A 25,768-nucleotide genomic window follows, 5' to 3' on the forward strand; every position below is an offset into this window, starting at 1 on the left:
ATGCTATTCACGTAGCTGAAGTTGTGTATCTTAGATCAGTTCCCCCCCTAGTGTAGACCAGCCCACAAACAGTCAGATATACACTGAGTTGCACCTGCCTCTATGCAGGCAAGGGAGAGACTTACTTGTGGCGCTCACAGATATCCATTTGTGGGACAACAAAAATTGATTCCTGTATTTAGAATGCAGATTCACAAATCCAGATAGGGACTGATTATATAACAGGTGCTATGGTGTGATGATTTTATTTGCAAAGTGATAGATAACGTACGACAATGTGGCATGAATGACTTCGACAGGCAGGCTATGTCTAAGCTTAAAAACGCTACAGCAGCACAGCTGCAGCACTGCTTCTGTAGCTCTTCAGTGTAGATGCTCGCTACAGTGACAGGAGCAGTTCTCCCATCATTGTAGTTAATCCACCTCACTGAGGCTATGTAGAAACTACAGTTTATGTTAATACAAGTTATGTTGCTTAGGGGTGTGAATAAGCCACCTCCCTGAAAGACATAAGTTACACTGACCTAAGTGCTAGTGGAGACAGCGTTATGTGGGCGTGGGAGCTTCTCTCGCCAACATAGCTACTGCTCCTCACTGGGGCTGGATTAATTAAGTGAGTGGGAGAGTTCTCTTCCATAGGCTTAGAGCATCTGCCCTAGCAGTGCTACAGTGCAGCGCTGTAATCTATGTAGTGTAACCATGGAGTGTTGCCTACACTGGGGGTTAGACTGGCATAGCTGTGTCTCTCAGATGTGGATTTTTCACACCCCTCACAGATGTCGCTATGCCAAAGTAAGTTTTCAGTGTAGACTAGCCTGTATTAAAATATTCCAAAATATAGCAATAAGTCTTTTTGGAGTTGCCCAAAATCTGCCTGGCAGAGGGAGGTGTGTTTAATATGCATTAAATGTTACAACTTTTAGTTTGTAATCTTCTTTAGTTTAAAGGTGGTGGAGGGAAGAGATTGTCTGTTTGTTTATGATGCATAGAGAAGTCCTAAACGGTTATTGGTGGGTTGGCTATACAAGAAAACAATTACGAGTCCGGTGGCACCTTAGAGACTAATTGATTTATTTGGGCATAAGCTTTTGTGGGTAAAAAAAATACTCCTTCAGATGCATGGAGTGAAAATTACAGATACAGGCTTAAATATATATTGGCACATGAATAGAAGGGAGTTACCTTACAAGTGGAGAACCAGTGATGACAAGGCCAATTCAGTCAGGGTGGATGTGGTTCACTCCCAATAATTGATGAGGAGGTGTAAATATCAAGAGAGGGGAAATTGCTTTTATAGTGAGCCAGCCACTCCTTGTCCCTCTTCAAGCCCAACTTGATGGTGTTAAGTTTGCAAATGAATTGTAGCTTTGCAGTTTCTCTTTGAAGTCTGTTTTTGAAGTTTTTTTGTTGTAGGATGGCTACTTTTAAATCTCTTATTGAACATTCAGGGAGATTAAAGTGTGCGCCTACTGGCTTTTGTATGTTACCATTCCTGCTATCTGATTTATGTCCATTTATCCTTTTAACTAGACACTGCCCGCTTTGGCCAATGTACGTGGCACAGGAACACTGCTGGCACATGATGGCGTCCAAGGAATAAAGCCTTTATTATGTGTTTAGAAATCCAGAGCCTTGTTTTTCCCTGCAAGAGTCTCTCTCAGAGCTTCTGATTCACCCCGCCAAAGTCAGGGGCTCCCCATGCTGCTCTGAGGCATCCCCAGCCCCACCCATGACCAGAACAATAGCTTCCCCTTAGTAGTTCATAGCCATAGAGACTACAGTTCCCAGCTGACACCACGGCTGAGACTACAGCTCCCAGCAGGCCATGCTTTATAGAGAAGGAAGGAAGTGTGCCGCGCTGCACGCTGGGATTTATACTTCTGCATCTAAGAATTTGCTGTAGTGGAGCGTTCTTCCTTACAGCTGCGCGGGAGAATTTGTTTCCAGGCTCTGATTGGTCGGCGGCGGGCGCGCTCTTATGGTGTCACTTCCGCGGCGAAGAACGCTCCATGTACTGTGTTTTTTCTTTGGCGGGTTAAACGAAATGGCGGCCGCGTTAGGAGGCGGGAGCAGCGGCGACAGAGGGCCCCGCCGGAGAGAGAAACCCTCGGAATAGAGACGTACGATTCCTCCGGCCCCGCCCCGCGCTCCCGGCCCTCAGCATGAGCGTCTGGGAGAAGGAGCATCTCTGGCTCTATCTGCTGGCGCTGGGCTTCGAGCCGGGAGCGGGAGCCGCCGCCGGGAAGCTCAGCACCCACCTCAGCCTGGGAGTGTGAGTGCAGGGGGAGCATCCCTAGGCTGCGCGTGCGAGGTTTCAGCCATGAACCGTCCCACCGTCCCCAAGCAGGGTGCCCAGGCTACTGCGAGCCTGGAGGCTTCTGTGCTAGTGCGGGCAGATTTGGCAGGCGGGAGGGGTCAGCGGGCCGGGGGGATCCGTTGAGCAGGAGATGCCTTGCGTGGGTCTCTCCTGCCTGGTCACCTGGGAGCATCACATGCGGCCCCGTCGGGGCTGCGGGACGCAGACGCTGCACAGTAGGGTTACCATCTTTCGTTTTTCCAACAAGAGGATGTTGTGGGGGTTGGAGGAGCTGAAGGGAGTGTCTGCGGCGGGGATACTCACAGGAGCTGGGGAACAGTGTCACTCCCTAACACAGTGGCAGGCTGGTGCAAGCCCAGGGCATGTCAGTCAGTGCCTTTCTGTGGGGCCCCCTGCCCAGAGCTGGGTGCCAGGGCCTCGGTGTGCAGCTGTGGATGCTGGGGAGGGACCAGCTAGGAAGTGGACCAATCAAGGTTCTTTCTGAGCTGCATCGTTTGCGCTGAAAAAAATCTGGCCATTTCCTCTTGTTTGAAAAATCTGCACAGAGGATGGATCCTCTAAGAAGAGGAACTAGCCAGAAAAACCTTGACATAGGGTAATCTACACAGGACCTGGCTCTTCCCCAGTGAGCCCTGCCCATGACAGATGGTAAAAGGGAGTGGGGCTCCCATCTTGAAGGCAGGGTGGGATGTGTCTGTTCTAACACAGCGGTTTGGAGAAGACAGTCCCTGACTTGCTGTGGCAGCACAGCTCTTTCACCAACCCCACATCTGCCAACATGGAGCTAGCTGTCCCTGCAATCCCTTCTGTTGTGGATATCAACCAGTGAAATGTGATGTTATGCATGTTGTTGTTCACTGGTTTGTAGAAAGGCCTTTCACATGGAGCAGTCAGACTTTACAGTGCCCTGCACCATATCTCTGGTAAACAAAATGGGCTTTTTATTGGGTTGCTTCTCACTGCAAGTAATAGTGTACATGATATTTGTTAGAAAAAATGAGGTCGGGAAATAGCAACAGCTCTTGTTGTGTGGATTTGACGCAATTGGATGCAGTTGATATGGAAACAGTCACTTTGGTAGTGTGTTGGCACTGAACTGACATAACTCTGCTTTCAAGACAGAATAAACTCTTGATGGGCTTGTCTAAATGTTATTAAGGAGACTAGAATGCTGCAGATTCTTTCATTGGATTAAAAATTGTTAAGATAATCTGGAAGGGTTCTGCCAAATTTGAAGACCAAAGAATTTGAGAGGTTTTGTAGTCTTAAGTGCATACAAACCTTAAATTAGTTTGTTTGAATGCTTAAATGTCAATTATTTTGGATGTTTTCACTAACTACTTTATATTTATCAGGAACATGTTTGACAAGCCGAACAAGGATGCTTTTCATGTGGTTGCACGCTTCTTGTTTACTAAACTGGATCATTCACGCTCCATAGAGATCTTCCGGTACGCACAATTTTTGTGTAATCAGTAACAAAGTTCTGTATACACACCCAATAGGAATAATCACTGATGTAGTCTCTGGGGTAGAGGTAACCTGTTTGGAGAATGCGTTACAAAAATCACTTACAAAACTACCATCTGTGTAGGTTTCTCACACTTGGATTACAGCTTCTTAATGCATGACAGACAACTGACCTAGCTCAAATTTTTACGGCAGTAGTCATAACGTAGACAATTTTGGAGAAATTTTCAGAGACAGCAAAAGGCACATCTCTTCACCCTCTAGCCAGATTTCAATCATCAGGTTCAAGCCATAAAGCCTCTCAATGAAATAACAAGCATTTTTTTAATATGGGCAAAAGATTTTCTCTAATCTGGTTCTCAGGAAGCCAAACTGTTTTATCAGAAACTTTCTAAAGAAAGAATTCCATCCAAAGCAGACACCTGGCATGAAAAATTTGAGCCCAAACAGCTGGGCAAATTTATAAGCAGTTGGAAACAGGGCCTTATAATAGGAAAGGGCAACCTTAAATATAGGTGACACTACCAGCTCTGGCTATAATGTATTTACTATGAACCCTATAGCAAAAATCTGTGCGTGTGAACTGTTTCACTGCTAGTCATTTTAGAAAACTTCCAGGTACACTTTGATCATAGTTTGAGTACTGCTACCTCTTTCCTCCCTTACCTTCCTCCTAAAAGGAATCACTACAAACCTTAGTTTTTCAGCTACATATTTAAATAGGTAAATTAAATTATTCACAAATATACTGAAACTGACTTTTCTTCTTTTTGGAATGGAAAGATTTTGTTGCCCTCCAGCGGATAAAAAGGGAGATGCTGAATTCAGGAAGCAATGCTGCGAATGGCTAAAAAAAATTTCAGTAAGTATTGGCAAGAATGAAATGATCACTGCAGGGAGTTCTTGTCTGTTTAGAGTACCACATGTATAGGTAGTGTTTTAGGTTATTAAACAAAGTATCTGCCACCAACGAATAACTCTAACTTTCCCAAGTACAATATATGTCATAGGTTTTTTTAAGACTTATTTGAACTAAAAGTTACAGCATGGTATGGTAAAGCTTAGACTGCAATGCTGATACATTTGGGCTTCTTGCATGCAAAAAGCTATAGCCTTACACTTAGTTTTCTGTGTATTTCATGCCTCAGACAAACCTAGAGGTGAACAGGCTTTCTTAAGAGGTAAGTTGGGAAGAGTTTTTCAACATAAATATTGTATGTTTCAATTAATTACAGCCATCATAGAAGACATTGATATTGAGAATGCAATTTTACTGATACAAGAAACTTTGCAGCTGTAGAATATTAGTCTGTCCTGGGTAAGGGCAAAGCTGCGAAAGTTTATACAAGCTTCTTGAATTGAAATGATGATCAGTCTCAAAGCAAAATTGGTTCCCTAGCTGTATCCTGGATCTTTCCTCTACGTTAGCTTCTTTCTAAATGAGGTTCTGCTAATCATGGCCTTCATGCTTAGAAGGTTTCCAGTATGTCGCAAGATCCTAACTCCTTTCCATAATGGCAAGTTGGGTGAACTCTGTTATGCAAAATCATTGAAGAAAAGGAAAAAGTACAGTGAGCACCTTTGATATGGAAAAGAAACAGTGGCTAAAGTATTTTCTAGAACACTGTAATTGGAGTAGAGCACTTACCTATTAGGGAGTTGAGACAGCAGAGGAAGTCTAACAGGTATCATAACTAATGCTGACCATATTCTTAAAAACAATTTGTTCCCATCCTGGAGGTGGGGAAGAGGGGATCCAAACTTTCAAATTACCATATCACAACTGTCAGTTCTTTTAACAAGACATAGACTGGGTTTTCTTCAAAGTTATGTAGCAGCTAAAGACCTTTATGCCATTACAATGTCCTTATTTAATTAAATGTGTGGTAGTTTTTGCTTTGACAAATTTATTTATTATAAATAATTTATTAATAGAATCAATTTCATTTCCTTAGGATGAATGTGGAAACAGCTTTCCTCCGGTTGTAGCCTCACTATTTCTTTCTCCTGGTGGTCCTAAATTTATTCATTTAATGTACCACTTTGCAAGATATGTAATAGTACAACATATGAAAAAAGATTCTGAAGGTAAGTTTTTGTTGTCTGTGTGTGTGGTTTTTGTTTGTTTGTTTTTCTTAATCACTTCATTTATAGTAGGTGACACAGTGTGAAACTGTTTAGGGCTTAATCTATTATAAAAATCTTAAAAGGGCCTGAGTTGTTAATCCAGATCTTCATAGGAGGTTGGAAGAGAGTGGGTTCAGATCTGGTCTCATTTTAGACCCATTTTGCATTACCGGTAGTATTGCTGCCCCGTAGTATAATAGTTTTGTTTGGAAATTGATTTATCGAATATTATCTTTTCTAGTTCCTAACAAAAAATACTTGCCTGTATCTTGGTGCTAAAACTTGTGTGTGTTCTTGCTCCATGTAGTTCTAAAATACTCATCCTCAAAGAAATGGCAGCCATTTAGAGCTTTTTTTTTTTTTTTTCTAAATGGAAAACTGGTAATCAGACAGTACAAATCTCCTTAAGTAATAAAGGTGTGTAAGGTTCTACAGGTTGATTTTTATTCATATGATGGAGTGGTAAACAATATTTCTCTCTGCATGTTTCAGAATGTTCTGTGAACTGAGCTGGTAGTTTGTCTCCAGTTGTCTGAATATTAGTAGCACTCGCTGATACACTTGTTCAGCAGTGAGTCAAGATATGTGTATGAGCATGGAGACTAAACTACTCATTTCACTCTTGCAGCTTGTGTTTAGACAAAGTACACCAACTTAAATAAAGTGGTCTGGAAACAGGTTTGAGGCACGATGACAGCAGCTTAGGGATCTGTTGACTGTTCTGTCTTTATGTAGAGAATTTATCTCCTAATGTATACATCAGGTACCTTTTGTAAGTACTAAATGCAGTAGTATGGGGTGAGAGCAGCAAAGCTTTTTTCTGTTATCAACCCCATCTGGTCCAAGCTGAATGAAACTTGATGACTGAAACTAAGTGAAAACATGACTTCTGAAATATCTTTTGCAAATGCTTCAGAAATCATAATTAAATTCATTCTGATTCCAGTGCAGGTGAGCTGACAAGGCATGCAGGTTATAGCATTATACAAGTTGTGTAGGAACTTAGAAACTGCAGTCTATGCTCTTAGTAGTGTTACCTACTTTTGTATTGTTTCCAGTGTTAAACTTATTTTTCTAATAATGGCTGCAGGAAGGGTCTTGAGAAGACGGCAGAGTTTTATTACAGTCTAATTGGAGAATAGAACAAGCATGTTGTCAGAAATAAAACTAGCCTGCTATTCTTGGTGGTCTGAGTTACTGCTTACTAAAATTCTTTATCACGTCACCTGTTTTTAAAATGGAAATTAAAAACACTTAGATGGATGATTGTGGTCTCACTGTAGTTTCTTTGGGTAACTCCAGCTTTTATGAAAAGCTCCCTTAAGTTAAAGGGACACTGTCATCTGTGTTTTTCTATTGCTAAAGTAATTGTTTACTGTAACTGAAAGACCAGCTTTTCGTAGTTGGGTTTCTAGGCGCACCCGACAGCACTTTGTGCATTTATAGTGGGGTGGTAACACCAGTATAGTTAAGATGGTCTTGTGGAAAGAACGAGATGAAATTTAAATGTGACTTTTACTTAAACTGGCAGGGGGAATTAGTTTCCCTAAAACTAGTTAAATCATTTTCTGAAATTGACTAAGTTGTGTTTCCCTCTGAGCAAACTTAGTCAAACACAACCAAATACCCCTCTGTTACATGCAGGTACTGTGAAGTAGAGAAACCAGTTTCTTCATGCTTTGAGATACTGTGTTAGTGTTCCCTAATCTGGGGGTGAGTAGACACCATACTGGTCCAAGAAGGGTAGTGGCATGAAAATTATGTCTACACAGCAAGCAGAAACCCACAGCAGTGAGTCTCAAAACCTGGGTCAGCAGACTTAGGATTGCACTACAGTGCTAAAAATAGCTGTGTATATGTAGCTTTGGCCCTGAAATGTAGAGAAAGGATTGGGATTCAAAGCCCAAGCCCAAATGTCTACACCAGGGATCTCAAACTCAAATCACCACGAGGGCCACATGAGGACTAGTACATTGGCCAGAGGGCCACATCACTGAAATGTTTTCATACAACAATACAAAAGTATAGTAAAAAATGAAGAGTAATACAGTATGCTATTAAAAGTCAATGTATTAACTTTTTAAAACTGTAATGTGAAGAGGGGTTTAATAAAATATAAACACTCAGTAATGCATCTTAGTCAAATGACAAAACATACATTTACTTTTAGAATTACTTCAGTTAAAGCCCCCCTGCAACTGCCTCCAGCCCTGCCCCCATTCCACCCCTTCCATGAGGCCCCACCTCTTCCCACCCTTCCCCACCCCCATTCCAACTCCTTCCCCAAATCCCTGTCCCAGTCCTGCCTCTTCTTCGCCTCCTTTCCTGAGAGCACCACCTCCCCACTCCTCCCTCCCTCCCTCCTGGAAAGTCCTAAGTGCTGGGAGGTAAGCAGTGATGGGAGCTTGGTTGCCAGTGGAGTCGTGCTGCATGTGATTGAGATCCCTGGTCTACACAGCTATTTTTAGTGCTGTAGCATGAGTCCAAGTCTGTAGACAAGAGTTCTGAGACTCGCTGCTGCGGTTTTCTGCTTACCATGTAAACATACCCTCTTGTACAGTATGCTGGAAGGGAAAGGTGTATGACAAACTAGTCCTCCTCCTCTTCTCTGCCCCATTGCAAAAGTGCTCATGCAGCAGCAAGAAAGTCAGCAGGCAGGGTCTTAAAATCTGCCTTTCCTTCCCAGCTCCTATAGTGGTCCTTGCTGCAAGGGCACTTTTCCTCTACTCAGCTCGGACAAGCTTGGGCAGGAAAGCTACTGTCTTTTCTGTTCTGATGGCACTCTTTGCAGCACATGTGGGTCGGCTCGTGGAGTCCCCAAGGAGCAATTTCCCCACTTTCCAGGGAGCATGTAGTCTTCTGGTAAGATGGTGAGGGAAAAATGCAGAAAGAACAAATGTACCCTGAAGGGGAAAAAGACAAAGAGAAATGGATAAAAGGACAAGGAGAATAGGGGCCGTCTAAAGAGATGGGAACCTCTGTTTTATATTTTTCATTTAAATCAAATCACCTAAATTAGAAACTTGTCTTATTTACCTATAATTTTGAAGGCACATTTTGAACTTTTGTTTAACTGATTTATATAGACGCCAATATACATTTTCCGGAAGCTGTGAATTCAAGGCCTCGTGACTCATATAAGGCAGCAGCAAGATACAGAGTGGCATGTATTAGATTTTTACAGTCTATACAAAGGGAAGATTTTGTAATTCGAGAATACCAGAGAAAAGCACAGTAAGTAACTATTGTTGGGGAGGATATTTTTAATTGAATATCTTCAGAAATATTACTTATTACATGTGTGGCAATATAGATAGACATTTCCAGCTTAAAGTAACGTTTTTGCAATTGACAACACTTTGTACATATAAGTTTCAATTATTCTCTGTATAGTCTTGCTGTTTTTGTGGAACTTTACACATAACATCAGAGAAATTTTAAACATTAAAATGTGATTATTCATCCACCAAAATGGCTGGAACACTCTGGGATGGGTATAGAGTAGACTTTAAGTTAATAGTCTACTTAAAGCCGCTGCTGTTTAAAAAACAACTAGTAATTATGTTGTGGTTATAACAGCTGTTTGACCTCTGAGTTTATCAGTTTGGGATATGCTTTATCAGTATCATCCTTTAGTTGTCTTACTAAATTATCCTCTTCAGTCTTCACCTGGGGACACACTCAGTTTTTTTCTTCTGGGGAATAATTAACATCCCGACTTCCACTGAGTGATATCTTTTCAAAGCTTCCTTTACTTTATTTTTCCTCTTCCATCAGAAAACTTCAGAATACTTGAAGATCCCATTGTACTTCTGAAAACCAGGCTATGTATAAATGGCAAAACAAAAAATCAAGCTGCTAGGCTCTTGAAAAGTTTAGCCACTGCAGCTATGTAAATCCCAGTGCTCTGGCTCCTAATGGATACTAGTCAATTGGAACACGGGTATCTGTAGCCAGACAGTTGAGAAACTATATATTAACATGTAAATTGGTCCTCAGCCATAATTTAAGTACTTGGATAGCTGAGAAACTATATCATTTCTGTAGCTACTGAAAATTGTATTTCAGCGTAATGCAATGGAATACCGTCAAACTTTCAAGTCTTTGGTAAGATCTTTAGGAAAGATCTTGCACAAAATAACTTGTGAGAGTCTATATAGTGAACTGTGCAAGGCTTCAGAGCTATCTGGATGTTCAGGTTTGGGCTGGAACAGCCTGAAAAGTAAATGGCTATCTTCTTTCCTTCATATTTTCCAATATCAATGACCATTAGAACTGAGATGTCAGAACAAAAGTGAAAGTCTTCAACTTGATATATCAGCTCTGTTTTGCTCATTTGTTTTTTTTTCAGATTATTGACTAAACAAATAAGAGACCCAAGATCTGAATGTGCAGAGCTGCACAAACTGCTTCAAAAGTAGGTATTCCTTCCTAACTGTTCTTCAGTTTTATGAAGCTAAAGGCAGACTATTGTAGACTTTAATGGTAGTTTCATCATGGCTAACTCAATTATCTATTTTTTTTAACTAGAATGGAGCAAAATAGCCAAAAGCAAACTGACCAAGCAGAGAGAGTTCAAAAGGTAAGGATTTTCTTCTTGATGGCAGATGGCTGACTTTATTTTTTCAGTTAACATACCCCTCCACCAATTACTCCATCCCAGATACTGTTCTCTACTTCAGACATGCTAGTGTTCCTCATTTAACTGTATGCGTTCCTGGTCTTTTAGCCAAGATAGTGTGGCAAACGTTTGAGCCATGACATTTTTTTTCCTCCTCCATTAAGGTTCGCTCCAGGTGGGCATCTGTAATGGAAACACTTACAAGCTTGGAAAAGGAGAAAGAAGTTGTAGATTCTGTTGTTGATGGTCACGTGGACCAGTATGCTTTAGATGGAACTAATGTCACTATCAGCGTTCCAAGGCTGCTGCTTGACAAAATTGAAAATCAAATGTACAAAGTATGTGATTGTCTTTGAAGTACCTAATGCTTGTATCTTCATGTTTGTGCTTTTTATTCATAGAACTCCTAATTGCCTTACAAAAGCGACAAGTGAAATTATCACTTAATGGAGCTGCACTTCTGTTTTGTTATCTGTTATGTGCCCAGAGTAACGCAGCATACTGCTCATAGACCTGGGAACATGCCTTGATTAGTGTTGCATCAGGTGCCAAGTATTCTTGCATAGCTGTAACCTGCCCTACAAACATGCACGAATGCGGGAATGATATCATGTTTGGGTGAAGGAAAGGCCTAGATTACTTTTGGAAAAACACATAGGGGGAATTTCTAAGACATACATGGAAAACATGATCTTTCCTCAAACTTTAAAAAAAAAAAAAAAAAAAGTTTAGAGGAGATGTTGGTCATTGTCAAAATTGAGGAATAAGGAAAAGTAACGAGACAATTGGTTGAGGGCTTATTTTCTTCTACATTCAAATGTGCTTGTAGGTATTGAGGTAAAATGTCTTTCAGTATGGTGTTACAAATATTCTTTATTTGAAGTCCTATTTCAAGTGTAAACCTCACTAAAACTATTAAATCAATAACTGCGTTGCTAATCCCATATTAAAATGAACACTTAAAACTAACTTTATTTTTTCCGATTACATTTTGCATTTCACTCTGCTTGGACAACAAAACTAGACTGGTCAGACTCTTGCATTGTGTATGTTCGTAGAATTGCTGGGTGGTTACCAACGGTGTTTGTTAAAACGTTTTCATTTCATATTAATACTAAGTTAATATATAACCCCTGTAAGCAGTCTTAATTTTCTGGATCTAAACCAAGATGAGTGTCTCTTAATTTAAAAAAAAAAAAAAAAGACAGATTCATAATCATAAGTTTTTTTAGTATCCGTATACTATACCTCCTCATAGAAAAGGTAGCGGTCTAATAACTGATGTATCTATGTAACTACTAATCAGTTTTCTCTTATTTTCAATATTTGAAGTTGCATATAGGAAATGTATATGAAGCTGGAAAACTCAATCTGTTAACCGTCATTCAGTTATTAAATGAAGCATTGAAGATTTTAAGATATGAACGTCAACAAGTTGACCATGAGGCACTAAAGCTAGATCTTCAGTACATTGAAGGGAAGACCAAATTTCAGAATAAAATTTTATTGGGTCTGAAGTCCATGAGGTAAACTCTTCAAATTTTTTTCTGAGGCTCTTTATGCTTTATTTTCTTGCACAAGGGAAGCTGTAGTCTCTTGTGTTCCTCTTCCAAAATAACACAACACTTCATATTTTGGCCGTATTTGCTTTACTAAGAGAACGTGCTGACATCAGCTCTACTCTTGATAGATATTTTGGCTGACAAATTCATTGGTGTTACTTGGGGTTTTACATCTACAGAGGTATCTGCAAACTTCAGCATTTCTCCTCTTTTCTCTTTATGAGCAAGCCAGCTTTGCTCCTGGCTATGTGAAAATGGAGGCTGGACATCTTAGTTCAGTAGTGAAGGTTTCTTACTCCTTTGATCTTAAATGATAGGTGAGAAATCTATGGTACTGGCTACATTTTAGCATAGTAAACTGAAATTAACATTTTAAGTCTCTTGTATTGACGCTTTAATTATTGTAGGTATTCTTTAAAGACTCTAATGATGACAGTTTTTGGTCAGCGTTTTTATTTTTAGTCTGTGCTTTCTTTGCAAAGCTTGTATTTGCTATGTAAAACTGGTTTGTAAAAAAGAAACAGGACACTTAGGTGGGTAATATTCTAGAACTCTGCATCTCGTTACATTTCAGTGACACTATAATTAGATTATCTGATAATTGTTACAAGATAAACAAAACGAGCACCCGAATATACTTTGTGATAGGACAAATTTGTCCATCTCAAGCAATTGCAGCGTACCCGGGGAAAACATCTGATCTCTCTCAAAGTCTGCTTTCTATGTAACATGATTTTACTTCCAGTACAGATATTTAAGGTCTTTTTTTTTAACGTTGGAGGCACAAACTGAAGCGAGAGGATCACGTGTCCATAGTGGAATCAATTGCTGAAAAACAAAGAGATTGGGATATGAAGTGGGAAAACTTCCTTGGCCAGTCTCCCTTCAGTTTAATTAAAGATCAGAATCCAGTAAGTAATATCAGCTTTTTAGAGACGTAGAGTATGGCTGTTTTCTGGGGTTGGGAGAGCTGAAGCAGACTTTCTAACAATATATAACTGCAGTAGAATCCTTTTAATGCTTCCAGTGTACCAGTTATTAAAAAGGTTCTAGCCTCTTTGGCCTTTTTAAAATGAGCAGGTGTAAGTTTAGTTCAAAGTAGACATGAGTCCTTTATGATAACCTATCAAAGTTGATACCCTTATAGGTAATTCAAAGTTGGTCCCTTCAGGTCAGGAGTGAGTCATAGTAGCAAGTCAGTGGGCAAACTTCCATAGCAATTACCTCATGTAACTCTCTGTCGTTCAAAGAGCACTTAATTTTCAAGTGGCATCTGTCTTTGAGCATAAAATGTACTTTATAAAATTTGACTAGGTAAGTTTTTATTCTGTTTGTTTCCAGTGAATGAAGGATAACAATTTCATAGCATCTGCTAAACACTTTCTTGTAATCTCGGTGCGTGTGGCCTTCAGTTAAAACATATTGTATCACTTTCAGTAGTGTCAAATATTACTTATCTGAAGGCTTTCATAAAAATAACTATTTAATAATTTATTTTTATTTTAAGGTACTTGATTTGTTACCAGCTATGTCTCCTCTTTCTTTTGATCCTGCAACAGAAGAGGCTTATAAAAGCAGTGTCTTCTGTAAATATCCAGCATCAGTTCCAGGTGAGTAAATTTGGATAAGGTTTTTGGTCATCCCTAGGGTGTTCCATGGCCTAAAAGGATTCTCTGCTTGCCTTTGATACTCCAGTCCTCAATAGTTCCTTGTCATGGCAGTCTTCTTTCTGACAGATGAGTGCTGAGCACTTATTTGGAGCCTTTCAGTACTGCTCTTTGTGTCTGCCAAAAAATAAGACTTTCTGGTTCATGGAGGAATAAGGAAACTTGGGCTGAGAACCCAGCTCTTATCAGAGGAAAACTGCTAATATGTCTAAAACCTGGATTTCAGTGCTACTTTCATCTTACTAATGCATGGTGAGCATTTAAAGTATATTGTCTCTTGCAGTTGTCACAGGCCTTGTTTCTCCCCCATTTAGTCAACATTCGTTTAAAAAAAAAAAAAAAAAAGTAAAATCCTTATGGGTCCAGTTAATAGATTTCTAACTGCAATAACTTAAACCTGTTTCTAGTAGAAACATTCATTCCTAGGCTGGATAGGTAACAGTACACAAACCCAAGGAAGTCTCAGAATTCTGGTAACACTTCCATAACATGTATGTTTGCCTTGGCTTTCTTGCATACAGATTCCCTGCTGGAAGTTCTTTTAATTCGTAGTTTTTAATAATTCTAGAGAACCATCCTGGTTATTAACTCAGCCTTTGTGATCTGTTGCATTAGCAAAATGTGTTTTTTAAGTTGGTTAAAATTGTGTTCACTAACATCTATTTCTACAAAGAGCTGCCTGCATATTAACTGTAGCTAACTCCTAGAGCTTAATTTAGAATATATTGGCATTGTAAATGTAATGATATAATAATTTCTTGTTGTTGAAGTGGCATTATCTTTGACTTAATTTAAAAAAAACCCTATCACTTGGGTTGAATTTTTATGCCTGCAATGAATCAAAATACTGAATTTCTGTTAATTGAAGAGCCCTTGTACTAAACTGTGTATGTGTTTGCTATTGTTTCATATCTGCACACTTTTCTGCCCACTAACTTCATGCCGTGACACATTTTCTGATATTGGCAAATCACTGTAGAGTACATAAGGGTTTTGTTAAATTGGCATTTTGAATAGCCTTTTGAACTTGTCTGCTTATAGCTTTCCCAGATCTAAAATTGTTGTCACCTTTGGTCCTTTATAATCAAAGAAAACAGACCAGGCAAAAAGTGGTAACAAATCTCTTCCATTCTCTATTCTAGATACACCAAAAAAGGATTGTCAAGCAAATGGTAAGAAAGAGGATGCAGCATTGGAAAGTATAATGGACACAACATCTACAGGAAGGTATGATTAAAAAACTATCTTGGACCATTTAATACGTGAGTAAAAGAGGTCAATCGGTGCAGACAGTTACTTTCCTCACTAAGATTCTTCCTCTAAACACTTCCTTCTATGAAGCTTTTACATAATCTCTACAAAGGATGAAACTATATAACTATCCCTATTTTGAGGGATCCCGAGTTGCATGGCAGCTGTTTACTCGGAGAGGTTCTCTATGGCATTTTAGAAGGTTGTATTTTTCATAGATCCACATAAGGGCTCCTACAAACACCTGAAAGCTGTTATGTTTGAAAAAATGAAGGGAGTAAAAATTTCAACAAATTTTGACTAATTCTCTCATTCCTAGAAATCAGTTCACTTCATATCTGCATCTGAGTTCTCTTCAGATTATCAAAGCAGTTAAAGCTAGACTTGTGTTATACTGACTGACTTTATGTAACGTTTTGAAAATTCCAAGAAACTAAATATGTAACATGGACAAATACCTATGTTATAAAAGGTGGTAAAACAGGTAGAAATATTACTATACATAATTACTTGCTTCCTAGTGAGTGAACTGAATTTTAATAGCATAGTTTTTAAAAGAGAAATAGGTAAAATTACTTGGAAGCAGTGATGGTATTTAGTTTCAAGTATCAGAGGGGTAGCCATGTTAGTCTGGATCTGTAAAAGCAGCAGAGAATCCTGTGGCACCTTATAGACTAACAGACGTTTTGGAGCATGAGCTTTCGTGGGTGAATACCCACTTCGTCAGATGCATCTATTAGTCTATAAGGTGCCACAGGATTCTCTGCAGTATTTAGTTTAGCTTTCTTCTGCTTTGCCCATCAGAGCTGACTTAAACTTGTACTAGTAGCCAACTATCTGACTTCATAAAATACCTAAAACACAATTCAAATCCACAACCACCAAAAGGCTTAGACAGGTTACTTAACACTTAAAGAATACATACTTTCATGTGGTATGACAAGTGAACTGAAATACTTCGATACTTAAAATGGTGCCTTTATCCTTCAACTGTTTGTTGTAGAATTCAAGTTGATCTCAATTTCCCAGTACAAATAATACACTTCTCTTTATAGAAAGTTCCACTCTAGAAGTCGGGGGGTGGGGTGGGCATATTTATTACTGCTTGGGAGACTGATACACAAATAGGGCTAAAAATTCGCTCTAATTGTCACAAGTCCCTCCCTATAGTAAAACTGCCTTCTGATGACCGGGATGAACTGAGGGAAATCATAACGGACAGATACGGGGCAGACAATATACTGAGCTTCATAAGACTTATATGCAGCGTGTTTGGTTTAGTTTCAATAACTGAAATCTTGTCTGTTTTTAGGATGCTCTCACCCTTGCAGCCAGCTACACAGAGCTTTCTCACAGCTGAACCCAGCAGTGTAGTACTTGAAAAGGTCAGTTTTTAATAGCTTAAATTGTCTTTGGAAAAATATTAAACACTTGAAAAGTTTATATTCTGTCTGCATTAAGAGATTGCAAGGCTAACTTGGAATACTTCCCTGGGTCCTGCTGGTAGATTCAAAATGGTTATGATGTTGGCAGAGCCATCTATCAGAGGATTCCCCAGGCATTGGGAAAATTTGCCAGGCTGCATAGCACCTGTGATAAGTTCCCAAGCCTGACTCTCAGCATAGGAAGTATGTCTGTACTACACCATTAATATCTGGTTGTTGAAACAGCTCCTTATGGGGACTGTAAAATGGCAGCACAACTTGAGCACCATCCATAGGGCCAATCTTAAATTATGCTTTGGGGTTTGCATGGTGGTCCCAGGTTGAGGAATGTAAGTATGGTCTAAAAAGCACTTTTGCTGCATCTTGGCTGCACTGGGCACAGAAAGGGCAAACCTAAGGGCTTGCAGTTATCTATATGCAGTGCTTTACCTATGTAGGCATGCTTTGTGTCTACTTGAAATCTGACTGGAACAAATGTTTTTCAGTGTTTGATTTATTGTTTGATTAAACTAATGCTAACACTACAGGTGCTGTGCAGTTTAGTATGGTAATTCCTTCAGGTTGTACACTTTCACAACAGAAGACTTAAAAACTTCTTTATATTCCTTTAGGATGTACATACTACAACTCCAAAAAGGAAGGAACGATCTGTTTCTCAAAAAATCTTAAAATATGCAGTGCACAAACCTAGACCAGTAGAAGCTTGGAAGAACGGAGATACTCATGTACTCCAATCACCCGTTGCAGTTAGAGAAGATCCTATTAAGAAAGCACAAGAGCAACTGGCAGAAGAGGTTAGGAGAGGCTTCATTTCTTAATTACACTTCATTCACTAATCCTGATTTTCTAAAGATAATTTCATCTTGGTACTCGTTTGTTTTTGATAACGGTTCTTATTTAATTGTAGCTGTCTAAGCTTTCTTTTTAGTCCTTTAAGAAGAAAAGGATGAAGGCTATAATTTAAAAGTACACATTGCTGAAATACAGTATTATCAGTAGCTACTGCTGTGGTGCTCTGCACTTGTTCGATGATAACAGTCGGCTGCGTACGTGTTCCCTCTGTGTGCTGCCCTGGCTCTGTGCAGATAGCTGACACAGCAAACCACGACAGAACTCCCAAAGACCACAGACTCTAGTAAGGTACAAAGGAACCCGAGCCAGGTTTATTGTCAAACGAAGCACAGTAATAGTTTCCTATAGACTCTACAGGACATACTACGAATATGTGCCCCCTGGCAAGGGACACAGCTCATTCAGTGGCAGGACACTTCACTGCCCCCAAGCTGGACAAAGATGCACACTCCAGGACCTACTTTTATACAGTTACAGGACAGATTACTCATCCCTATTGATGTATTGAGATACAGCCCCTTGGCTCATTAGGGTGCTGTCTCCTCCTCTGATCATGTTGTTCTAGACAAACAGATCTATCCATCATGCTGTCCTGTCCTTAAGATGCACCTGCCTGTTCCTTGTTATGTCCGTGGAGTGTCCTGATGTCATCTTGGCACAAGTTCCTTTTCTCGCCACTTCTGTGAGGTGAGGCCTGCCTCTGGCTCACAGCCCAGCTTTTGCTTAGCAATGCCTGGAAGTACTTTAGTTCAGGCTTCATGCCTTAGACTGGGCCTCTGACACAAGAGATTATGTTTCAGGGCCTCATCTTACTACATACAGTACAGTAGAATACTCTTAATTGGAATATCCTAGTGGGTGATGGCCTTTCTGATTTACCAGAAGAAAAGTAATGCTGCTGTGAATGAATCTATAAAGCCCATAATATTACTGGAGAGTATTTACAGTGCTTGGATATTTCTAAGGCATCTCACTTCTGTATTTGTATTAGATTTCTGTAAATAGGCCTACTTCCACTGGGAGAAGGCCTAAGCCTGTCCCTCTGTTGTATCTACTGCTGACACTGTGCAGTAAATAGAATAATAGTCAAGTATGTGTAGCTGCCGTTGATGGAACAAACTAATAGCCCAGAAGAGGGAGGGTAGAAAGTTTGAATTCCTTTTCTGTATCACACAAATATAGAAGGGACAGAAAGCTATTGAGGCAACAAACTATCAGAGCCAGTATAAGATGCATGAAGGCGTACCAACTAAACTGTGCTATTAATCAAAGATTACTTATTCTTATTAAGCAGCTGTCGTTAGTCTTCCTTGGGAGACTACATGATTAAGCCTACCCTAGGTGACATACAGCTTACTGTACTATTCATGTATTTTTTTTTATATGCTTGACAGAGTTGATGATTTTCCTTTATTTCACTTACTGAAAGCTTTCTGCAAATTACAAAACTGATCTTAGGTCTATAACTAGTACATATTTTGGCATTTAACTGTAGCATCTGAATATTGTTGGACAAACATTTGGATGTGGCAAGATGTGTGCAGGCTCTTTGTCCTTCAAAGGGAATTTTTGTTACAAGAACCTCAAAGTTGTGCTATATAGTAAGATAGAAGACTAAGTGTCTTCATCCCTGAAATGGTGTAGTTATTTGTCAACTGCACTCAAGAATATTTGTTCATTAATAAAATATTGACATCCTAAGTGATGTGATGTGGTTTTCCCATAATTGTACAGATTGGAACTGTCAAAGTGAAGGCTTAATACTTCTCTTAAATGCTTTTCTTCCAGGACTCTCAATTCCTGGTTAATAATTAATCTCGCTTCTTTGTCTCTTGGGGAATCTTGTCTCCATTTGAAAGAAAAATGGGTGAACTAAAGCATGGGCTGAAACAAGTCAGTGGTAAATTAGAGAATAGAATGCAGAATTTGATTTCCAGTCTCATATTCTGACCAGGCAGCTTTCCATTCTTTTTCACACTTCCTCACTTTAAAAGGCACGTTTTCCATAATTGTACACACACACATTTAAACAAGAGTTGTGGAACTCCTAAAGCTTTGGAGTGGGTGGACAGAATGGGATTCATTCGGTGCTATTATTGGCAGGAAAAAAGTTATCTTCCTCAAGAGTTTCCATTCTCTAAACTCTCCTACAGGTTGCAGATGTAGTGGTATCAGAATCGACTCAAGGTGATGGTGGAAAAGGAATGGAGTTAGATGACTTAATTGGCTCATTGGCTGCTAACCCTTTCTTAACAAGGAAACAGATCCCACGAACTCCAGAAAATCTGAGTAAGTTCTGTTTTCATAATGTAGAGTAGTTAAACAGAAATTCACTGAAGTTTTTAATAGAGATGTTGCCATGTTAAAGGACAGCCCCATCCCCACCCCTCCAAACACTGCTCAGTCACAATGGCTATAACTCCTAACAGTTGTCTTCAGGATGACAGACCTATTATCTGTAACACAACATATTACCTGTAGCAAAATGAACATAGTATGACTAAGGCAACATAGGGCAGTGTTTCTCAGTGACCGGTGCACAGACCGGCACAAGTCCCAGAGATCTCCTTGACATAGTTTAGGAGGGCAATACATGGTCTCTGGTATCTAAAAGGTAGAGTAACACTGGGATAGAACTCCTATGCCATCAACTCTGTGCTGTCGGCATTCAGGACATGGGTGGGGAAACATCAATAGTTTCAAAGGTAGCATGTTTACACTTTTATAAAAAGTAGAAAAATAGGTGGCTAAACAATATGGAATTTCCCTTAAGTATGTTCTTAATTTTGTTTCAATCTTAGTTACTGAAATTAGAAGCTCATGGAGAAAAGCTATTCAAGCTGAAGATCCTTCAGATACAGAGTTGGCTCAGACTGAAATGGTGACAAAAGAAGCTCCATTGGATCTAGAGTCTGCAATTTGTAGCCGAATAGATTCTAGTATGGCCTGCTTTATGTCTTCATCTCACATGTCTGACCTTAATGTTTCTAATTTACTAGAAAGGAAATCTTCAGTAAGCTGCATGACACCTGCACCTAAAAAGCAGGTGGTGGTTAGTCACGGCAGTGAATCGTCAACACAGATACCAGCTACAAGAATGCCAGATAACGAAAGATCCTGGGAGCTTGGATCAAAACATACTGTTTCAAGTAAAAGTCTCACAGAAAATCTAGAAGAATCTGTCTTTCCAACTGTAGATAAGAGCATGAATCCTCTGGATAATAGTGCAGAGAGAGATATTAAAACAGATGCTCTATCACCTTATTTTTGTCAGAATTCTTCAGTGCATACAACTCTGCCATGGGATGCTTCTCAAATGGTAAGTAGTACTAGTTCTGACAGTAATGAAGTTATCCAGTTTGGAATACTACATGAGACTCTTCCAGAGGAACTTGGCAACATAAGTCTTAATAGCTCTGAAAGTTTAGAGACTGATGATGAAGTTGAATGTAACTCAAGGGATAGCAAGTCCTTAGAAAACATAGTGAAAAATGAATGGGCCTCTCAAGAATGCAAACAGGATTTACAATCTATTCGCAACAGGTATGAAGCACTGAAAAAGACAGTTTTTGGAAATGAGGAAGATTCATTTCAGTCACCTAGAAAACAATTTCTGAGGCACAGATCAGAGAGAAACCTTATTCCAGGATGCAAAGAAACAAAAGAAGTATTTAGTCCTCTAGGAAAACTCTATGCATTGGATGCAGAGTATATCAAGACACCTTCACACATGTCTGTTTTTGAAAGAAGGCACACTCTTTCTCCACTGATTGCATTTTCTCCAGTTCAAGAGAGACTAAGGTCAATGACGCAAAAGAAACCTGGAGACTCCCTGCATATCTTGAAGGGTAAGCTTGTGTTTATGCTTTCAACAGGGTTGTGCCATATGTGTACATGTGGAACTCTTCACTTTTGGGTTTCCTAGACATAATCTGACCACTTGGCTTCTGCTTTAGGAGTTAGGAGGAAGAAGGGAATCACTAAGGTACTGGATTATTGCCACAATTACCGCTACTGTCATTTTCCTTGGAAGGAGCAGTGTAGGTGCATAGATATATAAAAAATATGAGATCATGTAAGGAGTGAGAAAGATGCAGATCTGGTCTTTGGGTTATGTGCACTTTCTGATGTCTTAGTCTTTTCAGCAGTGGAGCAGAGGGAGCCTTTTAAACTTTTTAAAAAGTGTATATTCAGGACAGTCATCCTCTAATATACTAGTTTCTAATGACTTCACACATGTAGAGTTTTCCTTTTTTGAAAAATGACACTTCTCCCTAGAGGTGAGTGATTAAATTGATAAAGTCCACATCTTGCAAGTTACATTTTCCAAATATGGAACTATGGGAGTCTTTTTTTCCAGACAATAGACAGCAAAATATGAGAGAGACCTAGATAATACTTACGCTAATGAAACACAATAGCTTTCCTCACCAGAAATAGAAATACAGTGGCACTAGGCAGTTACTGGTACACTTGTAAGCATCAGTCAGTATACTTGAGTAATTAGTACGACAGGAATTAGCTTTGTAAGTGCACTTGCATTTAATGTGGACCTTATTCAACTGTCAGTCCACAGTAAGTATCCAGGACACTTTCACTTAAATGTCAAATGGAAAAGTTGATAAATTGAATTTAACAGGTTAATCTTAAAGGGACAATGACAGACTAGAAGATTGCAGTGTACTCTATGGGGCTGCATCCTGCAACTATCAAGAAACTGAAGATAGTAATGAATGTAACTGCTTGGTTAAGTGGTCCTCCATAAATTGTACTTGCAGTCAGTTAACTTATAAACAGCTTAGATGACACCTGAAAGCTAAATGTCCTAAATGGTTTGGGACCAGACTGCTTGTTACAAATACAGGTAATGCCATGGAAGGAAATTAAGCAGATGCTTAAACTAGTTCTCCCTTGGCCCTGCTTGCTGGGAGCTCTGAGTAATCTACATTCAGTAACATTCTCATTTATTGGAAGTGACTTAAACATCATCACTCCTGTAATCCGCATTTGATGAACCTTTTCTCCCTCGGCAGCAGCGGGCAGTTAATATTTATTGCTACATAACTGATGCTTTTACATATACTAAGCAGCAATAACACTTTAAATTGGTTGCTTATAGGCTGTACTTCCAGTGTTGGTGTACCCCAGAATCCTCTCTGGTTATTAGTTGCAGCTTCTTTAGTTGTGCAGATATGGGAATTTTTCCTTTCCCTGATTTGGAGCAATTATATCTGTAGGAAGTGTCCCAAAACACTACAGTGTTTTTTCCTAAGGGTATCTAGTATGTCAATTTTTTTAATACTATACATTTCTATAACAATACATTTTTTTCTAGAAGAAGAGAATTTGAAGGAGAAGCTGGATGCAAAAGAATCATCTGATATAAAGACACGTAAAGATGAAGCAGTTTCACACTTCATAGAATTCTGATGCACTTGGATGTGTAATGCTTGTGTACTAAACAAATTAGACTTATAATTTAAAATGCTATTTGTAATTTACATTTTTCAAACTCATTCTTCCATTTCAGACAGAAATTCTGCCAGTACATACATTGAAATGCTTATTTTAACTGACCGGGGAAGACATTTCCTTAGTGTACAATGTCCATTAAGGCTGAATTCTTTCTTTGGTCATTGATCAGAGGGACTTGGAGATTTTTGACCATTGATATGAGAAGACTAATAGTCAGATGTGTGGAATCAAACATTTTGTTGGATTGTGTGGGTGTCATGCACACTGAAACTCCTGAGACTGACACGACTCCCTAAAACAGGTCACATTTTAATTTGAAGTATTTATTAAAACAAAAAAAAAAGTCAAGGACCCTGCTGAAAAATGACATTTAACCACATGCATTATAAGATATCAAGGATATCATCCTTTAATTTTTGAAGTCTAGCAAAATTCGAACTTTAATTACCACACAAATTGTGAAGGGATTTTGTAGGAGAAAAAGGATGGATTCTTGTAAAGACCTCCTCTCCCCAGTTCCCTGTTTGCCTCCCAATCTGACCTGTCAGATTTATTTTGTGGAGGCCCTTTTTCTGCCACCAGCTCTGATGCCCTAACTCCACAGCAGCATGGTTCCACTGGTAGTACCCTTGGTTATAGCATTGTCAGGAGAAATGATGGGACTGTTCAGACAAGTCCTGGAGACCTTTCCAGGTTGGATACCTGGGACTGAAAAGGGGTACATTTGTATCCATCCTGCCCTGCCCATTGTAAGCAGCTGGAAACTTCTGTGTGTTCAGATCAAGGTGGGGGTATGATTTAGCCTAATATATTGACTTGCAGGGGAAGAGAATCAATTTGGTAAGATGGAGCACTGATGGTCTATGGCCTCACTACTCACCTTCCATAAACAAACCTCTTGACTTAAAATTCTGGGGACCAGTGACTGTTCAAGTAGAACTAAAGGTAAAGTGAGGAAAGATTTAGGGAGAGGGAAGTCAAGTGGAAGAAAGGCACATGAAGAGTAGGTCAAAAGAGTGCTCCCAAACACTGTAACTAAGCCCACTAACAAGACCAATTAGAAATCCACTTGTGGGTTAAAGTAATTTAGGATTTTTGTCTAACTTTAGATTTCATGTTTGACTTTGTCTTGTGTTTATTTAAACTTTTGTTTTTAAATAGTTTATTAAAATGAAAAACAGTTTTCAGTCTTGTTACAGAAATATTTAATTTTATAAACTTCATCCTGCAAACCCAGTCTACGATTTGTCTACTTGTGTTCTAGGCAGTGAAATGGGACTTGATATCTAAACTGACTCTGCATTACTATGAAATAAAAAGAATTAGCAGCATATTTACTCTAGAAATCATAAACTGAGCTCCAGTCCAGCACCGGGCTGAGGACTGTGTAGAGTTGTCTTTATCATGGTTAGACACCAGCCACTGATCAGAGTATACAAAATATGTTTCAGTGAATTTCCATTTTAAATGGTCAAAATAATTGACACCAAATGACCAGGATTTGCTGGAAAAGGTATTCTTGTAGAAGACAAGCAGGTGCAACAAGTACAGTAAGGACTAGATAATCTTTTTGTCTTCAGGAGAAACAATTGGATATAAGGTTTTAATTATAAACATATTAGAAGGGTTGAATTGTTTAATCATGGAGACAAATTGTTTTTTTTCCCATCAAGCTGTGGCTGCCTCCCTTCATATAATTCTCCACTGCTATAAAAATGCTTACAGAAGTATTTCTTTGCCCTTGTTTGTTTTTTTTCAAAATCTGCATTCCATGCACTAGGAAAGATGGAATTTCTCTTCAGCAAACAATGCAAGAGTGAAAACATTAAGCCTTTTATACAAGTCTTTGACCTCTTAGACCCTGTCTGTGAATTTTGCATTGTGCCTTTGTGATGGCAAGTGATTTAGCAGTTCAGAAGGTGTTGGCCGTTTGCTGAGTAAAATGTCATCTTAGAAAAGTATATTTCCATTTTTTTTGCCATCAACTTTCTCCTGCCAGATTAATTCACTAGTCCCACTTTTTACATAGTGAATTCTAATGACAGCTAAGTCTGAATTTGGATGGCAGAGCAAGATTGCTTTCACTAGCTTAAGTTGTTACTCTGAAAAAAAAAATGTATAGTGTGGGCTTGTTTATCCTTAATGATTTTTGATATCAGTATACATTGATCCAAACACTCAGTAACTCATTCTGTAATCCACATTTACCTGCCACTGTTGATGCATGATTCTCGCTCACTCTTCAGTATTAAACATGTAACTATCATATTAATTATACTGGTGCTTTGTGATATACTGGTGGGGTACAAGGTGAGGATATGGAAGAAAAAGATTAATGGTGCCATACTAAAGTTGCTTTAATCTAAGAATCTGAAATATGATATGAAGTACCTTTAAAACTGCATAACCCACTCATCGTATAAGCTATGTGGTCCAGACTCTACATGTTTGCTATACTGGCAATATTGTTAATGGAAGCAGAGTAACTGTTGTTCAATAGTTGAAGCTATGTTGCCTTTACATTAAACTAGTGTGACAAATCAAGATTAAAAAAGAACATAGCCTACATGCAGGCCAGAATCTGTGCCCTGCAACAATTGAGCAGCAGGTGCTGCTGTCAGGGCCATTCAGAGTGCCATCATCAGCAGTGGATTGCAGAATAAGAATTTGAGCAGAGAAGGGAGAATTCAAATATACCTGCTTAATGTATTGACAAAAACAAATTTCCTATTACCAGCACTGGTACTACATTGATAGTTGATCCAGTGCATTGACTGTTTGTTACATATTTAATACATTTAAATATAGGAGAGGTTTATTGTTAAACTACATTGTGTGCAAATGCATTTTGCATGTTTACTACAGTGTATGTGTACTGCAGGCTACTGCCCCAGTCACAATACGGCAGTAATAGGTTGCAGTGACTTATTTGTAAGACAAAGCCATGGGATGTCTTTGCTGGTGGGGGAACTTTTCCACGC

The 25,768-nt window shown here is 39.2% G+C and overlaps 1 protein-coding gene and 1 non-coding gene across 4 annotated transcripts; both read left to right on the top strand.

The window, feature by feature from the left end:
- Positions 1 to 1,979: 1,979 nt before the first annotated feature.
- HAUS6 (HAUS augmin like complex subunit 6) lies at positions 1,980 to 24,023 on the top strand. Of its 3 annotated transcripts, none has more exons than XM_032797530.2 (17): positions 1,980 to 2,272; positions 3,673 to 3,768; positions 4,571 to 4,649; positions 5,743 to 5,875; positions 9,001 to 9,148; positions 10,266 to 10,331; positions 10,445 to 10,496; positions 10,700 to 10,873; positions 11,868 to 12,061; positions 12,879 to 13,008; positions 13,605 to 13,707; positions 14,907 to 14,991; positions 16,328 to 16,400; positions 17,072 to 17,254; positions 19,466 to 19,601; positions 20,114 to 21,160; positions 22,648 to 24,023. In XM_032797530.2, exons 1-17 carry the CDS (start codon positions 2,163 to 2,165, stop codon positions 22,740 to 22,742), a joined length of 2,904 nt encoding a protein of 967 aa, XP_032653421.1. In that variant the 5' UTR covers positions 1,980 to 2,162; the 3' UTR covers positions 22,743 to 24,023. The 3 variants fall into 3 exon arrangements, with proteins under 3 accessions (XP_032653421.1, XP_032653422.1, XP_032653423.1); XM_032797531.2 differs by having other exon boundaries at positions 22,651 to 24,023; XM_032797532.2 differs by lacking the exon at positions 1,980 to 2,272 and adding an exon at positions 3,049 to 3,128.
- LOC116835095 (small Cajal body-specific RNA 8) lies at positions 16,122 to 16,254 on the top strand. Its single transcript, XR_004376122.1, has one exon.
- Positions 24,024 to 25,768: the final 1,745 nt, after the last annotated feature.

This window comes from Chelonoidis abingdonii, chromosome 6, assembly GCF_003597395.2.
Source record: "Chelonoidis abingdonii isolate Lonesome George chromosome 6, CheloAbing_2.0, whole genome shotgun sequence".
Classification (NCBI taxonomy): domain Eukaryota; kingdom Metazoa; phylum Chordata; order Testudines; family Testudinidae; genus Chelonoidis; species Chelonoidis abingdonii.